This window comes from Nematolebias whitei, chromosome 10, assembly GCF_014905685.2.
Source record: "Nematolebias whitei isolate Nwh7 chromosome 10, NemWhi1, whole genome shotgun sequence".
In the NCBI taxonomy this organism is placed as follows: domain Eukaryota; kingdom Metazoa; phylum Chordata; class Actinopteri; order Cyprinodontiformes; family Rivulidae; genus Nematolebias; species Nematolebias whitei.
The window spans coordinates 35,108,748-35,127,505 of NC_056507.1; the positions used below are offsets into that span (position 1 = coordinate 35,108,748).

Sequence of the window (18,758 nt, forward strand, 5' to 3'; positions counted from 1 at the left end):
CCTGTTGATGATGCAGTAGAGGTGGTCAGTTTAAGATTAAAATCAGACACCACTCTGAGCAGCAGGACCACGCTTTCCACAGAACAACTGTGCCAACTCTTGAAACTGTGCCTGCAGTCAACCTACTTCACATATGGGGAGCAATATTATAGGCAGAAACATGGGTGTGCTATGGGGTCTCCAGTTTCTCCTATTGTTGCCAACCTGTACATGGAGGAGGTAGAAAAGAGAGCCTTGACGTCCTTTTCAGGGACACCACCAAGTCATTGGTTCAGGTATGTTGATGACACCTGGGTTAAAATTAAATCTCAGCAAGTCAAACATTTTATTGACCACATCAACTCTGTGGATAAATACATCAAGTTCACACAAGAAGATGTAAAAAATGGCAGGCTGGCTTTCTTGGACTGTGAGGTCTCAGTCTCTGATAGAGGACATTTGCAAACTGAGGTGTACCGCAAACCCACCCACACAGACCAGTATTTGCAGTTTGACTCCCATCACCCTTTGGAGCACAAGTTAGGAGTCATCAGGACTCTGTACCACAGAGCAGACAGCGTCCCCACTAACTCATGAGCCAGGCAGAAGGAGAAATCCCACACAAGACAGGCTCTAGAGCAATGTGGATATCCTAACTGGGCCTTCCTGAAAGCAGAGAAGAAACCCAAACAAGACTCCAGTCAGCCAACAGGTGAAAAGGAGGAACCCAGACCCAGACCAGTGGTCATTCCGTATGTTGAGGGAGTATCAGAGAAACTGAGACGTTTATTTTCTAAACATAACGTCCCAGTGGCTTTTAAACCCCAAAATACATTACGGCAAAGACTGGTTCATCCCAAAGATCCAGTCCCCCGGCACAAACAGAGTAATATTGTATATGCTGTTCAGTGTCAGGAGGGCTGTGATCAGTCTTACATCGGGGAAACTAAACAGCCACTGGCCAAAAGGATGGCCCAGCACAGAAGATCAACATCATCAGGCCAGGACTCTGCGGTCTACACTCATCTCCAGGCCAGCGGTCACTCTTTCAGGGATGAAGATGTTCACATCCTGGACAGAGAGGAACGATGGTTTGAGAGAGGAGTAAAGGAGGCCATCTTTGTGAAAAGAAATCGTCCATCGTTAAACAGGGGTGGAGGCCTCCAGGTTCAACTCTCCCCCTCTTACAATGCTGTGATTGCTAGTATCACTCAGCCCTCTGTGAATAGTAAACAGCCATCAGTGTGCTAATGATCCATTGTTAGGCTGATGGTCCTTCTTGACCATGTGATCAGCTGGTTTTGGTTGTCAGCAGCAAAACTGGTTGATCCACTCTGAGACGGTGCTATTTAAGAGACTGAGGTGAAAACAGCACCTCAGACTGAGGAAGTCTTTCGGATGAAAGACGAAACGTTTCTACAATTTATTTATTACATTTTTTTTTTGAGTGTCCAGAGGACCAGACTTAACTTTTTTAGATTTTTCTACATGGTTTATTGAGCATGCATCAGGATATTCTCTTGATATATTTCTTACTGAGTTAGATAAATGCACGTTTCTTCATGGTGGTTGAATGCAGCTCTAAATAAAAGAGCAGTTCTCCGTCAAAGCTTACATTTTACAGAACTGATCTGGTTCACACTTTTGTCTCTTGGACATTAAGGAGCAGCTCATGTTAACTAAAATGTTAGTTTGAAAATATTTTTTAGGATTTTAACCTTGTTTAGGGATGGCAAAAATTGAGCAATAGCATCACTTTTGCAGGTACATTACTGGAAAAACCACAGCAGTCACAAACACAACCCTGACCACATGGAGACCAACATCCTTACCTTCAGTGGGGACCACATCCACGGGATGCTGCCTGGTCTGCACCCCTTCACTCCCTACTCGTTTTATGTAGTGGTCTATAACGGCAAAGGAGAGGGGCCCAAGAGTTCACTGCACCACTTCAAGACACCTGAGGGAGGTAAGACAGTGAAAGGCTCGCTACAGTCATAAATGGGATTTAATGGTTGCTGAGAAAGTTACATTTTAGATCACTCATCACCAGCTTATGGGCAGTTAGATTTTATTTTGTTATATATACACTGTTAGTTTAACTGGTAAAAATATTATGTAAAACTCTGTCTATGAAAAATAAAAAAATGTATACATACCTTTTCAAACTATAACTATGTTTTGTTTAAAGAACTTTAGCAAAGTTGTGAACTGCTACTCACAAAAGTGATTTCTTAAATAAACTAAACAAAATTTTAATCACATTAACTTCAAATATTAATAAAGGGTTTGGTGAGAGAGTGGTGGCGCAGAGGTTAGAGAAGATGGGCATGTGATCGGAAGATCGTCGGCTCAATTCCTGGTATCGACAATATCAAAATGTAGGTGGGAAAGGTGAAACACCCACACCTGCCTCCACCCTCATCTGCTCCACTCTGGGCCCTTGAGCAAGGCCCTTAACCCCCACCATGTGCTCCTCCGGGCGCCCTAGATAGCAGCTCTGTGCTCCACACAGAGGGCTGTGGTTGCTCGGTGGTCTGTGGTTGTGACAGGAAGGACATCCTTTGTAAAAATAATTGCCAAGTCTTTGTGTGACTTAGTTCGCTGTGGCAACCCCTCAAGAAGGGAGCAGCCGAAAGAAGAAGAAATAAAATTAAAAAAGGGTTTTGTGGAAGGTGTATGGACATTTTGTATTTCACCTCCTGTAAATATGAGTTATCTCAGTTTGGATAAACAGAGTTTAATTTGGAGTAGATTAATAATCTAACAGTGATTAAAATACTTTAAAAGTTTTGAAAAGCTTCTTGTTTTATTTATTTATGGCAGCCCCTGGCCCCCCTGCCTCTCTGGAAGTGACTGATGCAAACCTGGACTCTCTGACTCTCGTCTGGACACCTCCTGTTGAACATAATGGGCACATCACCGGCTACACCCTTAAATATCAGCCAGGTGAGTTTGCTTTATTTCAGAAAAGCAAAAGAGTTTATGAATGTCGTCCTTCATGTAGTTTGTAGTTTAGTATATCACTCTTTTTCATGTCATTCTGTTCTTGTCATTAGACAGATATTATCAATAGAGTATCGTAAAACATTTTATTTTTCATTACATTTACAACACCAATTAACAAATCAACTCTGGTCCCTTACCTTTTTACTTCCTGAATCCTACACCCCTCATATCCAAATTCTGACTTTTTCACTTTTCTCACACTTCATACAACCCCTCCATCTTTCTCTTTGTTCAACTTACTGCTTTCCAACTTCTTCCCCTCCACCGCTGCTGTCACCCATCTCTCACCACTGTAGTCAATAACTCCAATGAGCTGGGCCCAGAGGAGGAGCTGGCGCTGGCCGCCAACCAGACCTCCATCACTTTGCCCAACCTCAAGTACAGCAAACGCTACAAGTTTTTGTTGAGTGCCCAAACGAGCAGTGGAGTAGGCCCAGCTTCTTCTCAGGAAGCTGTCATCCTCCTGGATGAAGGTAAGTCATCGGATGCAGAAAAGTGGAGGACCACAAGCTGGACAGCAGCTTATTTCAATAAATTCATGAAATATAGAATAAAATCCAATAGTGTGTTTGGTTCGCTTTAATCTCCATTTAAAAGCAGAAAACTTTTCACTCTGTCACAAAATGTTCTCCAATCATTTACCCATTACAACAGACACAATACATTTAAAGCAACGTGTAGAAGCTAAACACAGGACATGATATATTTAGTGTAAGATCATTTTTGATGACCGTTCAGGACGACTGAAGTCTTGAGAATGTCGCCATAGAAACCGTGATCAACATGGCAGCAGCTTGTAGATCACTGGGCGGCTATGCCCCAAAGCACCAACTAATGGGATTATAATTTATGACATGAACATCGTGCTGGACTGAAACTGACGACTGAAACAAACTCATTAGGAAAATGTTTTGAAAGGTTATTAATCATTATTAGGATATTCAGTTCTCGCTATTTAAAAACGATGTAATTGTTTCTTTTTACCACAGGAAGTCACTTTGTTAGAATAAAAATCTAATTTTAAGCAACAGTTTGTAACAAAAATGCCATTTGTTGCTTCTAACTTTACAAAGAGCACATTTGCTTTTAACTTTTTCAAAATTATTTGAATAATTTCTTGAGCTATTTGACAAAACAAGCAGTCATTAAGACATCACATATGACTAATGACAATGCACTTTTCTCTTTTCACTGACATTTTATATCATGTGCAAACAGTACAAAACAAAAGCATTTTAACTGACCATGAACATATGTGAAACTGGTGCTTTATTGTTGCATCACTTTATTGTATTTGTGCAGATTTACACAACTTCAGCTCATCTTTTGTTCCTGTATGTTGCATAATTAGCATCATTTTACCCCAGCACAGTTAATTAGATCCTGACTCATGAATCTCCTCCCTGACTTTGACACAGCATGACCACCTAAATATCTCTCTGATCTAAAAGTGGCACCAGCTGGGGGGTGTTACAGAGCACCGTGACCCCCGTCACTTTGTTTCTCCATGCCTCTTTAACCTCAGGAAGCAGATTGTGACAAACGTGCGCAGCTTCTAAACTGATGCACATGCTCATCTTTGAGGACCCTCGCCATGACTTTTTGAAATTATGTGACCCTGCAAGTTGTGTGTTTGAGTTGTGCACATGTGACATGTGCCTTCTGACTTCCATTTCAAAACACCAGGCGAGACTATTCAAAGTGGTCTGCTGCTTTTCTGTTCCTGCCTCTTCCATGGTGGCTGCTGCTTCTTCCTGCTGCATGATCAGGGGTTGCTCAGCATGCTAATGAACTGTGTTTGTGTGTGTCCTTGTGCAAAATGTCTTTGTGGATTTTTATAAATGCCTTATGCATGTGTGTGCATGTGTATACACTTTGGGTGTGGCGCCATCTTTACCCTCTTGATGTTGTTTACAGGAAATACTCAAACCTCCCACCCTTTTGCATGGCCTCCTCCTCGTCGTCCACTTCACAAGGGTACAGAGCCTGCTGCGATTTCAGTCAACTGCATGTCTGATGAGTGTGCTGTAGGCTCATGTGTTTGCTGTTTTCATAGCGTAGTTGTCCCAGTTTTGTTGTCATGTAGGTTTGCGTAGCTTCATTTACAGCATGTAATGGAAGTATCAATCAGGCAGCGACTCGTTGAGTTGACCAGCAGACCCTCCTTGATGTTTGTCTTCTCTCTTGTGTGCGCAGCGAGGCCCGCGAGTCCTTTCGCTAACGTTAGCTACTCGCTTGAAGAAGACGGGGCTCTGATCAGTTGGAAGAACTGGGGCCCAGAGAAAAACGTTTATGTAGAATACATAACAGACAACAGTAAGCAAAGCATTCCTCTCAGTTTCATGCACAGGTGGGAAGAGACTCGTACTTCAGTGCTGGCTCCTGCAGAGGAAAAGAAAGATGGGCTTTCATATCATCTCTGAGTCCTGCCAGCAGAGACATAGATGTGATAAATTAACCCTCCTATGATTGGATTGCTTATTAGTCGGTGCTGCTATTGATTTAAGTTGTACTCATTACCAGCAACTATTTGGATGGATGCTATAGACATGTCCCAGAAAGCAGCTTACTATTTGTATGCCAGCTGAAGTGCTTCCCATTGTTTTTGTCCACCTGTAGTGAGGTGGAAAGCACTGTAGTATGACTCTCTTACCCCTACTGTTGTACTCATCCAGGTAATAATAATACATTAATTGTATCAAGCACATAATCCAGCGATCATCAGTCATTATACATTTCACCTTTAGCTCATGTTTACTTTGTGTATGGTGGCCCTGAGAGCACGCATGCTGATAAACATATTGAATTTACAGTACTAAGAATATTTACAGTGCTGTGCATACATTTTAAATTAGCCTTATTTTATTTGTACTTTTCATTCAAGAAGCCAGACCTTCTTGTAATCGTTTCAAATGGTCTTGATCAATATTTCTCTAGATTTTCAGAAGATCTTTCCAAGTTTTTACTTTGATGCTTTTTTTATTAGCTTTCTGAAAAAAGAGATGGGTAGGAAAAAAAACACAAAGATAGAAATAATGGTAACAAAAATAGAGGCCACACAGTTTTATAGTTGTATCTGGAAGTCATGTATATAAGAATTACCGTATTTTCCAGCATATAAGTCACCCCCGAGTACAAGTCGCATCAGTCAAAAAAAGCATCATGAAGAGGAACAAAACATATATAAATCGCTTCTGCATATAAGTTGCATTTTTAATGCGTCACAGCTGACCCGTCGCATTTATTATGTGTTTATTTTATGGTCAAAACTGATTCATTTTGCCTGGGTGGTGTGGCACCTTCCATCCATCCATCGCAGCTGGAACGGTTAGCTCTCCAGCGTTCCTCCACCTGCACCAGCTGAGTGAAGCGAGCGCACACAGGACGACTCGCTGTAGCAGTTCTTCAAAATTCAAAGTGTCAGTCAAAAATTGTGTTATTAATATGGAAAAAAAAAGTATTTAAGTTGCTTCGGCGTTTAAGTCACAGGACTGAAAAATCTCTGCACAAAAACTGCAACTTATACACTGGAAAATACAGTAGTGGTGAAAGAATCCAGCACATAAATTATTCCCCTGAAAATCATCAGATAATAGGCATAGAATTGGGGTTGGGGGGCAGCCCAAATACAAACAAAAGCATTGGAAGACCTTCAGAAAGTCGGAAGAACGTCTAATTAATGCCAACAAAGTCTGCCTCGTTAAAAGTGTAGCTTAGAGGAATGAGAAATAACTCAAGACTTTTGCACAGTACTCTACATTTTTCTGCTTGAATGTTTTTTTGTGTTTTGATGGTTTTAAAGAAACTCGAGTAACTCCAGTTGTGGCATAACTGCGTGCAATAAATAATCAGAACAATCATCCTTTTTTTTACTCATCTATTCAACAGCCAAACTGATTAATTCAATTCAGTTTATTTATATAGCGCCAAATCACAACAAAGTTGTCTCAGGGCACTTTACAGGAACATTCACATAGATAAAAGCCAATTAATAAAGTTCTCTATCTAAGGAATCCAGCAGACAAGTTGAATCTTGGCTTCGTTGCAGTCTCCCATCCTGAGCAAGCACAGTGGCAACAGTGGAAAGAAAAAACTCCCTTTTAAAAGGAAGAAACCTCCAGCAGAACCAGGCTCAGGACAAGCGGCCATCTGCTTTGACCGGCTGGTTGAGAGGACAGGAATGAGAGACAGACGAACACAGAATGGTAGGTCCAGTGTATCTGAAAGACAAAAAGCACATGTTAAGGATAGAAACAATAATTACAAATACAAAACAGGTTGAGCAGAGTAATTAAAGACAGTAGCAGAGTGAAAATTGTGGTCAGTTTGTCCTCCAGCAGTCTAAGCCTATAGCAGCATAACTAAGGGACAGCTCAGGAAACCCAAACCGACCCTAACTATAGGATTTAGCAAAAAGGAAAGTCTTAAGCCTAGTTTTAAAACTGGATAATGTGTCAGCCTCACGGACAGAGATTGGCAGTTGGTTCCACACAGAGGAGCCTGATAACTGAAAGATCTGCCTCCCATTCTGCTTTTGGAAACTCTAGGAACCACAAGTAAACCTGCAGTCTGAGAGCGAAGTGCTCTGTTAGGAAAATATGGAACAATAAGATCTGTAATATAAGATGGAGCTAGGTTGTTGAGAGCTTTGTAGGTTAGAAGTAAGATTTTGAATTCTATTCTGGATTTGACAGGGAGCCAATGGAGAGAAACTAAAACTGGAGAGATGTGATCGCTCCCACTAACTCCAGTTAAGACTCTGGCAGCAGCATTTTGGATCAACTGAAGATGTTTTAAAGAAGTATTTGGACATCCAGATAAAAAACCATTGCAATAGTCCAGTCTAGATGTGACAAATGCATGGACCAGTTTTTCTGCATCATTTTTAGATAAGATGTTTCTAATTTTAGTGATATTACGCAGGTGGAAGAAGGTGGTTCTAGTAACGTTTTTAATGTGGGGGATAAAAGACATGTCCTGATCAAAAATAACACCAAGATTTTTAACATTAGAGCTGGAGGACAGATTAATGCCATCTAAGGTGAGAGAAAGACTGAAAAATTCATTCCTAAGGTGCTCAGGTCCAAAAACCAAAACCTCAGTTTTGTCTGTGTTCAAAAGGAGAAAATTAAGGGTCATTCAGGTTTTTATGTCTTTAAGACATGCTTGTAGTCTAAGTAGCTGATTGGATTCATTGGGTTTAATGGACAAATATAATTGTGTGTCATCAGCATAACAATGAAAATTTATCCCATGCTGTTTAATAACTACCTAATGGAAGCATATATAAAGTGAAGAATATTGGCCCAAGCACTGAGCCCTGAGGAACTCCATGACTAACTTTGGTGTATGAAGAAGATTTATTATTTTCATTTACAAACTGGAATCTATCAGATAGATATGATTTAAACCATTTAGAGCTGTTCCTGTAACCCCAATATCATATTCAAGCCTCTGTAGTAAAATATTGTGATCAACTGCATCAAATGCAGCACTGAGGTCTAACAGGACCAGTATAGACACAAGTCCATTGTCTGAGGCCATGAGAATATCATTAGTTACTTTTACTAGTGCTGTTCTGTGCTATGATGAGCTCTAAACCCTGACTGAAACTCTTCAAACAGATTATTTCTTTGTAGATGTTCACGCAACTGACCTGCAACTATTTTCTCTAGAATTTTTGAGGTGAAAGTTAGATTAGATATAGGTCTATAGTTGGCCAGAATTTCTGAATCAAGGTCAGACTTCTTAAGTAAAGGTTTAATTACAGCAACCTTAAAGCGCTGTGGTACATAACCATCCATTAAAGACAAATTAAGTAGATTCAGAATATGGACATTAATTAGGGGAAATACCTCTTTAAACAGTCTGGATGGGATGGGATCTAGCAGGCATGTGGATGGTTTGGATGACGTTATTATTTGTGACAATTCAGAGAGCTCAACAGGACAAAAACTGTCCAAACATAAATCAGGCTCTGGTGAAATTTTTAAAGTTGATTAAAAACAGTTTTTTAATCCATTCAGTTGTTGAAACTATTCACATAAACATAAATACTTGAAAAGGAGTCTACCACGGTGACAGCACCATTTCAAGCAGATTTAAAGACAGCTGTTTGGATTTGCACCTATATTTAATGCTTTGTTGTGTTTTGACAAAATCTTTATCAAAAACTACAATGTTCCATAGATTTAATCTGTAGATTTCACTGAGATGATTTTTATAGAAACCACTTTAGTAACTAACTTTAGATCTGGACTCAAGTCATGTAGTTGTGATGACTAAAATCACATGAAATGGTTGCTCTCCCACTGGATGATTGTGTTTGATTTTACTCGTAACAAACAGTTTTATTATACTAAGCGTATTCGGTCTCTTTTTTTTTTCCGAGGCTGCAATATTTGATCCTGTAGTGACATTCAAATAGTTTTCTTGATTTGCACGGCCTTTTTGAAGTTGCAGTGAGCTTTAAGGGCCACCATACTAATTTATTCATGCACCTAATGCATCTTCAGAACTCAGAGAAAATCAATGATTTTAATCACATGGGTGGATGTTGTGATCAACCACATAGCTCATCATGTCACAGTCACCATGGTCCATTTGAAAAGTGTCTTTCACCCCCTCCAACATGCCTCTCTTCATCAACGTCCCTCCTGCAGGTGAAGAGGAGTGGCAGAGAGAGCTCGTGAATGGCTCTGAGAACGTTAAGCTGACTGGCTTAAAGGTCGGCCTCCCCTATAGGGTGCGCGTGGTGGCCATAGGTCACCGCGACCAGCCGCTCCACTCTGAAGAGCTTTTTGTCACGGTCCCAGGTGAGGCACTTGTTGGGATGAAGCCTCTGCTGTGGTCTGAGCCGGGCCTCGCACCGCGGCGCTTATGCAGAACGTTTAGCCATTTGAGCTGTTGTTTAATCTGACAGTAGTGACGTCGTGTAGCAGCGTGCATGACTCTCTGGTTTATGTCCTGATTAATTATCGTCAGTGCAGAGTTTTCAATCTCTTAGTTTGGATGTTCAAATGTAGAAGTTCTTCAGAGTTTTAATCTCTAACTTAACGTCACTCACAGGAAACGAGCCCATTTGTGTGTAAACGTTGTCTCTGTGTGCATCTTAGTGTTTGTGCACTTGTCTTCTCTGATTTTGTACACAGCTGAGTCCTTGCTGCTAAAAGCCTATAGATTTCTAACTCGCCTAACAAGATTACCTTTAAGCATGTGCACTTTTTATTCCAGCCTTAAACTGAAATAACTAATAGCTTTCATACCTGTCAGAGTAATGTCCAACAACCCTTTCTGCGTTCAGTTAGGAATCTTTTTTCTTGTCGCTGATAAAGAGTTGACTTGGGTTCCAGTAATGAAAATGTTGTTTTTTGTCCTTCTCTGGCCAGCTGTGGCGAGCAGACAGGTGGACATCGCCACTCAGGGATGGTTCATCTGCCTCATGTGCGCCATCGCACTGCTCATCCTGATTCTTCTCATTATCTGCTTCATTCAGAGAAATAAAGGAGGAAAATATCCCGGTGAGCACAAACATCCCCACAAGTAAACCAAGGCTGTGAGGCTTTCTGTTTTCTTTAAACGTCACTTTGAAATAGATTGTTTCAGCTGGTTTTGGTCTCACTGTGTTTGTTTGATTTACCAGTAAGGACATAGATCACTTCCACATCTTTCTCATGTTGTTTTAATGGGACATTTTCCCTCATATTTACAGTACGCTTTTATAAAAAAATAAAAATCATTGCTTTAGTATATTTATAGTACACGTTTACCTAAACTGCCTTCTGTATCTCTCCAGTCAAAGAGAAAGAGGACGCACACACAGACCCTGAATTCCAGCCAATGAAAGACGATGAGTGTACTTTTGTGGAATACAGGTGAGAGAAGACGCTCTGGCTTCCCGAGCCCCCCGCAGCCTCCATTTTTAACCATTAATCCTGGCCCTGCGCCCACTTCTGGCCCAGATCGCTCTCTGACTGGGCCTGCAACGCTTCACTCCCTTTCTTCTTCTCAAACGTTCCAGCTGACCACTAAATCACTCAAATCCATCAAAGATGGGATGAAGTATCCTCAGTCTGACCTTCTGCTACAAAGAAGCACAAGACTTTTTATCTGGGTTGTGGGATGTCTTGGCCACTGATGTTGGACATCATGAGAGTGTGGAATCATTTAAGGAGCAGGATTCTTCAGGTCTAAGAGATTCATTGTTTCAAAGGTTGAACTGTGACTGTTGCAAAATATAAAGCTGTTTCAAGCATTGGATTTAATCTCAGATAATAAGCTAATCATGTAGAAAACATTGTATTAACAGTTTGCTTCATGCATTTCTGCTTACATGAGCTGAAAGGACAGAAAAACATTAAACTTCTGACTTCCAGCAGTTACTCCGTTACATCTTCTCTGTGGGCTGCTTCTCCAATCACACGCTGAAGTTCAAAAACAGAACAAAAAGAAGAAGCACTTTATTCTGTATATCCATCATTTCTCCACTTTGATTTTAAAAATCAATTTATAAGATAGTCTTGCTTTTATATTTTGTATGATATTCCTTTTTGTATTAAAACAAAAGTATTAAATTGGTTTTATGCAGTTATTATATATACATATATATATTATGCACGGATCGACAACAGTCATTTTGCTTTAGATAAAGTGCTGAATGGAAATGCATTATAGAAATGCAAATGGTTGCAATGTGACATTAAAAGCATGTTTGAGGGACGCCTGTCAACTCTGAGCTGGTTGTTGCTGTTACTGACGGTCAGTTTCTGTTCATAAAGAGTGCTCTTATTCTACGTTTCTGTCATGACTCGAAATTCTGAAAAAAGGTTCAAACCTGCAGCATGGTTGCCCAACATTATGTGTAGTTTACATTCAAAGTGTAACTACATTTTTCAACATAAGCTGCAAAGATGCACTTCTACACTGCAGAAGCTTTAAATCTCCTTAAAATGCACAATATTATTTAGAATCAGCTTCTCCAAGTTATTAGGAGAGGAGTCCATGAATTTGTGGCTGTTTTCAGCATCAGATTTTGTTGAAGAAACTGTTTAAAACTCCTGAAGTGAGGTTGTGTGGAAAGGTTAAAATTAATGAATATGTTACCTGTTGTAGATGGTCTGCTTGATCTCAGTTTTGAGAAATAGTTTAATTAAAACCAGACTGATGAGCTAATGGTTCGTACTGGTTCATTTCAATAATTTCCTTACATAGAGAACTTTACTAATTGGCTTTTCTATATATGTGAATGTTTCTGTTCAGTGCCCTGAGCCAACTTTGTTGTGAACTGGCGCTATATATATAAACTGAATTGAATGGAATTGAACGTTACACATATTTATATAAGCATCAATTCATTAAGAAGCTATTTACAAATGTTTATATAATTCTGAAACACAAGCAGCAGCAGCTAGCTGTAGCCCTTCTGATGCTGGTTGGGACACCTCTGGCAGAAAGATGCCAGAATAACAGTGTGATGTGAAATTGGCGGTGGTGTTAATGTTTGTGCAATAGAATTCACATGAACTGCTGTGAATGTTTTAAAGATAAGAGCTGTTATAATGAAGTAGATAAATTGTTTGTTCAGAAGGTTCCGCGAGGGTGCAGACTGTTACGAAATGTTTTGGGTCAAACTTATCTCCTATTTCAGGAAAGGAAAACGTGTTTATCTTATGGGAAGAAAACCAGGTGTCAGAAGTCTGGGCACACTGCCAGAGATAAGGTCTGCTTGACAACATTGCAATAACAAGCTTATGTTTATGCAAGCCTCTGATGTACATTTAGGATATAAAAGTGATCAGGGCTAGTTTGAGAGAGGAATTTTTCCTTTCGTTCTTGTGCTGTTCTTGCTGTCAATCAAAGTCAAAATGTGAAAATTGTTTTTATTTAATGATTAAATAAACAAAGTAAAAAAATCTACTACATTTTGGTGCCCAACATGGGGCCTTCTGAACAAACAACTTCTCTACATCAATAAGACAACAGAGGGAGTGGTGGCGCAGAGGTTAGAGAAGGTAGACTTGTGATTGGAAGGTCGCCGGTTCAACCCCCAGATCGACAACATCAAAATGTGGGTGGGAAAAGTGAACCATCCACACCTGCCTCATTGGCCCCACTCTAGGCCCTTGAGCAAGGCCCTTAACCCACACCATCTTCTCCCCTGGGTGCCCTAGATGGCAGCTCTCTGCTCCAAACAGAGGGCTGTGGAGCATCAGGAAGGGCATCTGGCTTAAAATAAATAAAAAATCAAGTCTTCGTGCGAGTTAGTTCACTGTGGCAAACCCTGAAGAAGGGAGCAGCTGAAAGAGAAAGAAAACACAAAATAAAATAAATAAGACAACAGCAGTCTTTGGTCTTGACATCGCTCAGAGCAGCTGTTAGCTCATCGATCCAGTCCAAATTCTGCAAAGTACAGTCGTTTAAAGAGCACAAAATTCTACTAAAGATCTGAACTATCTCTTACATAAACCAGTTATTCTGTAGAATTAATTTACTAGAATAAATAACATTTATTGGTATGAAGTTGCAAAGTTCACTTTAAACGTGTTTGAACTGGTTTTGGAACAGCATCTTAAAGTGTATAACTTTGTTGAGTAAGCTCAATTTGCAAAATGAGCTTAGTGGCACCAGCTTATTATTGGTTTTGATCTTTTATAGGATAAAAAATTATTAAAAATAATAAGAAAATGTTGAATGGCATCAACCTCTGGTTTTTTTGACTAAAGATTGGATGAAAACACCGGTCACCAACTCAGAACAGATTAAATAAATCACCAGTCCCAGTCCACAAACTACAGAGGCATCTAAAAAAATTGAGAAATAGTACAATTTGTTTTTGTCAGCCATTTCAGAAAGTTAAACTTAAAATATTACATAGATTTATTACACATAGAGTGAAACATTTCAAGAACCCCTTCACAATATTCCAATCATCTGAGACACTGAATGTTGGTGTTTTATTATTTGTAACACATAATCATCAAAATTACAAAAACAAAAGCTTGAAATATTTCACTTTGTGTTTAATGAATCTAATTTAGTTTCACTTTCTGAAATGAATGACAAAAAAACTGCACTTTTTTACAATATTCTAGTTTTTTTTTTTTAATACACCTGTTTTGTGAGGGATTTTTTTTTTTCTTTCCCATCTTTGTTTTTCTAAGCAGGACATCTAAAAATAAGCCAATAAAAACCCAATGTTACTCACCTGATCCGTTCTTTGCATGTCACTAATCTACAAACCTCACATCTTCCCACACGTGCACGAAAAGTTGTAAAACACTTTGTAGGAGTGGTTGTATGTGTGGGATTTCAGTGAGACGTCCTCACCTGGTCTCGAGAGTGTAGGTGTGAGTAAAGGTAAGGGTGGGGGGCGGGGGGGGGGGGGGGGCTGTAGATACTGAAGTCACTGTGGAGAAAAACATCCAGTTTAATATTTGATCATGAAGCTTTCATCATGTTCAGTGCCTGTTAAAATCATGTTCTATTATCTGTGGCTTCATGGCGCCACTCGTCTTCTTGGAGATTTTTTAACGATTCGTTATTTCATTAAAAAAAATACTGGACATTATGAAGGCTTTGTGTTCATACATTACTGACGTTTACCTCATGGAATGTTTTTATCAGAGCCAAAGAAAACTTTCTTTGCAATTGTTTCATGCAACTTGTGACTTCTCTCATGCTTGCTTTTGGGGAAGGGATGTGTGGCTGAAAACTTGCTTTACAAGTTTTATTCACTTCATTGCACCGGATCTTCTGTTTGTCATCACAACTTCCGTCTTGGGAGCCGGGGGGGGGGGGGGGGGGGGGGGGGGGGGGCAATGCTTTGGTCACACACTTGTGTATTTGGTTTCATGGGGAATTTGAACAAAGTATGATTGCTTTAACTTTATTCCCCTGTTGCCTGATGGAAACCATGTAATCGTGATTATTTTTACAACCATAACTGAAAAAGTTGGTGCATTGTGTAAAATCTCCTAAAGAACTGAATGCAACACTTAGTAAATTTAATAAACCTTTATTTTATTCTTTATTGAACATAGTAAACATATCAAAAGTTTAAACATAAAGAAGTACATTAAAAGGGTAATTTTGAATTTCATGGCAGCAACAATTTAAAAAGTGGGATCAGAGGCACAGTGGTGAAACGGGTAGAGCTGCTGCCTCTCAGCGAGCAGGTTACCCTGGTTCAAATCCTGGTCCAGGGTCCTTTCTGGGTGGAGGTTGCATGTTCTCTCTGTGCATGCATGGGCTTTCTCAAGGTACTCCAGTTTCCTCCCACAGACCAAAACATGCATGTTAAGCTGATTGGTAACTCTAAATTGTCCCTAGGTGAGAGAGTGAATGGTTGTTTGTCTTGTCTGTCTCTATGTGATGGACTGAAGACCTGTCCACAGTGACTGCTGGATATGGGCACCAGTGACCCAGAAAGGAAGAACCAGATAAAGATAATGGATGGATGGAGATTTGCATTCTGTTCTTTATATATATATATATATATATATATATATATGTATATATAGACATATTACACAACATACCAACTTTTTTGTTGCTTCAGTTGTAGACTTTGAGCAAGTCAAGCTAAAATGTATAGAGCATTATTTTCCACACTCATGGTTATAAGTAATAATTGGCAGCTGCATGCTCCATCTAAAACAAAAAAAGAAGTTCTCACTAACCTACCTGTTGCATCAGTCACTTCATCTCACCTGTAACGTCTGCATGTTTTCTCCCTCAGTGACAATGAGGACCATAAACCGTTAAAGGGGAGCCGCACACCGTCCAACGGCACAGTTAAGAGAGACGACAGTGACGACAGTTTAGTTGACTACGGGGAAGGAGGAGACGGACAGTTCAACGAAGACGGCTCCTTTATTGGCCAGTATAGTGGGAAGAGCTCCTGCAGGGACAATGCTGAGGGCCCTGAGAGCTCGGAGGCCCCGTCTCCTATAAATACCATGAACTCCTTGAACTCTTTTGTGTAGCTAATTGGTGCTTGCAGAGCAGGATGGTGTGCTGCACGGACTGCCTGCATCCTCCTCAGTCCCAAACATCTCCCCTTCCCCTGCGCTGCATGGCTTCTTGATCATACACCCCGTCTGCATTCGTACATGATCCAAGAAACAAAAAGATCATCGGAAGATATTTATGCTTTCGCTTCTTTACAGAGATGTTTGGAAACTGTTATAGCACGGTGTATGTGTTTTTTCTGTGCACGTGACCTTTGCTTATTGAGCTCAGTTGAAGGCCAACAGGGAATGCTGACAGCGCAGTAGCTTCCCATAGTGCTGCTGCAGCAGTTTGTGCCTTTCCACACAATCACTCAGTTTTTAAGACTCGTTTCTTTGAGTTCATGTACCAGAACGGAGACAGTAATGGGACTGCAGGTGTCACATCCAAGAAGATCCACCTGAGGACATTTTGGACGGGAACTTTGATTCCTCTGTGAATTATCACGCTCACGATGAATCAGCTCTAAACGTTGTTTTAAGCTTCTTACGGTGCACGAAAAGGTGATTGATGTTATATCTGCAGTGTATTAATGAATGGAAACCTGAGTGTGTGTCAACATGTGTGTGTGTCAGACATCACTGTTTTCAGTTTTTATTAGGCAGCATTTGTTCATATGTACCAACTAACGCTGAGGGCCTTTGGGTGGGATGAAGATGTTCTTTTTTCTTAACTTGCATCAAGTTTTATTTTCTTAAGACCTTGTTGTAAATACTTTGATTGTACAGGGACAAGCATCATATATGGTAGTTAATAAGTGGCAATGTTGTGCATGAATTGGTTTCATTTGTTTATTGGGCTGTAATAAATGTAGACTACTTGTAGAAAATATATACATAAAAGTAATTGCTATTTTTTTTCTTGCTGTGCAAATTGTACATTGTAATGCAACTAACTGGACTGATTTTTTTATACATAAATTATTGTTTTTCTAATTATTATAACTTAGGTATCTTTCATCAACATCATGATGCGCAGACTTATAAATTTGTACTGGTTTTACTCATTACCATTTTATTCCTGCTTTTCTGACAGTTTTGTATTTAAGAAACAGATTTGTACTGACATTTTTCCCCTTCAATTGTAAGTTTTATTTTTTTTTAGTACAAGTATGACATTTTGGCTGCAGAAACTACAACAGCTAAATAAATGACAATTTGCTTCATGTTTTCTGACTCTTAGCTCATAAAGTCCTTTCTTGACAAATACAGACATTGTTATTCTGTCTTTGCACAGTTAGTGCTACATATTGTAGCCATCACTGACAATGAAAGCCCATAAAGAAATGATTTGCTCTTTCAGGATGCTCTGCAGCCGACACTCATTTCACTAATAGCAAGGGGAAATAAATATCTAATAAAGAACATCTTTGCAGCAAGTTAACATCCACAGCAGCTTTACCGTGGAACGTTTAGGTGCGAGGGCTAATAACTGCTTTGCAGCATGAGATCAAGTGTTCCTCCAGTTATAGGTCTTTTGCATTGTAAGGCCCAGCATGGCTTGGGTCAGTCCAGCCTGGGTTCGAGACCAGGTTTTGAGTCTTTGCATTGGGCAGTCTGGTTCATATTTAACAACCCAGTAACCCGGGGTTTCATGGGGGCCGACTGGTGCTAAAGATTTTACTGGTCCGGCTGTATGTGTGACTTCAAACAGCTGTAAACAAGCCAGCATTAGCTAGCGTTAGCTTACCTTCTTTCTTCTTCTTGCACTCCTGCAACAATACAGTACAACTTTATTTATAAAGCACTTTAAAACAGCACCGTTGGCCAAAGTGCTGTACACTGACCCAAACAAGCATAAAGCCCATAAAATCAACTGAAACCGTGAAAGTAATGAACTGTTAAAATCATAAATCAGCAAACAGTAAAAACAATAAAGCAAATAACTTAAAAACATTAAAACCAACATTTCAAGCTGAGTTCAAAGCCAAAGAGAGAAAAAAAAGTTTATTCAGGGAAGATTTAAAAACAGGAAGTGAGTCCACCTTTCTTAACATACAAAACTAGTTTGTTCCACAATTTAGGGGCAGAGACTGAGAACGCTCAGTCACCTCTCAGCCTCCTGTTTGGAACGACCAGCAGCAGCTGATCTGCTGACCTGAGGGAGCGTGAGGGAACGTATGGCTGGAGCAGGTCGGACAGATACTGTGGGGCGAGATCATGAAAACATTTGAAAACAAATAAAAGGACCTTAAAATTGATCTTTAAACAAACTGGGAGCCAGTGTAATGATTCTAAAACAGGGGTGATGTGCTCTTGTTTTGTGATTCTTTTTTGCGGCAACATTTCATGTCCTCATGTTTCTCTGACCCTGATTTTTTCTAAAATGTGCCAAATATTTATAACAAAGTATTTTAATTATACATTTAGATGTTTGCCATCATTCAAATATAAATGAAATACATTTAAAATATTATTTTGTACTTTACACACCTTTTTGGTGACACACATGCTCAATTTCATTGTGTCCACAGTGCAGTGTAATAGACTTCCTCAAGAAGTTTAAACTATAAAATAAAATAAAAAAATGTCTTCAATATTTTGATTGACTGGACTAAACCTTATTTTATTATGCAATTGAATCTGTTGGAACTATTTTTCTTGTTTGATATTTTCACATATTCTACATGTCCCAGTAGTAACGTTCCACCGTGTTAGAATGTTTCCTTTTGCCTTCAAAAAGACTACAATTCCATAAAAGCTATTTACAGGAAGTGACATCAATTGATTTTGAAGGAATTTTAACCATGGAGAACAAGATAA

General features: G+C 39.7%; 1 protein-coding gene across 2 annotated transcripts in view; it reads left to right on the top strand.

Moving 5' to 3' along the window:
* Positions 1-16,723, top strand: part of LOC119416397 (neuronal cell adhesion molecule) — a 33,410-nt gene extending 16,687 nt beyond the window's left edge. The window contains exons 19-27 of one of the 2 annotated variants that reach the window (XM_037683637.1): positions 1,744-1,948; positions 2,806-2,928; positions 3,285-3,461; positions 4,906-4,965; positions 5,185-5,304; positions 9,651-9,803; positions 10,377-10,508; positions 10,784-10,862; positions 15,725-16,723. In XM_037683637.1, the coding sequence (XP_037539565.1) occupies positions 1,744-1,948; positions 2,806-2,928; positions 3,285-3,461; positions 4,906-4,965; positions 5,185-5,304; positions 9,651-9,803; positions 10,377-10,508; positions 10,784-10,862; positions 15,725-15,971 (1,296 nt within the window). In that variant the 3' untranslated portion in view covers positions 15,972-16,723. Of the gene's footprint in view, positions 1-1,743; positions 1,949-2,805; positions 2,929-3,284; positions 3,484-4,905; positions 4,966-5,184; positions 5,305-9,650; positions 9,804-10,376; positions 10,509-10,783; positions 10,863-15,724 lie in introns of both variants that reach the window. The other variant, XM_037683638.1, reaches the window with a different exon arrangement.
* The last annotated feature ends 2,035 nt before the right edge of the window (positions 16,724-18,758 follow it).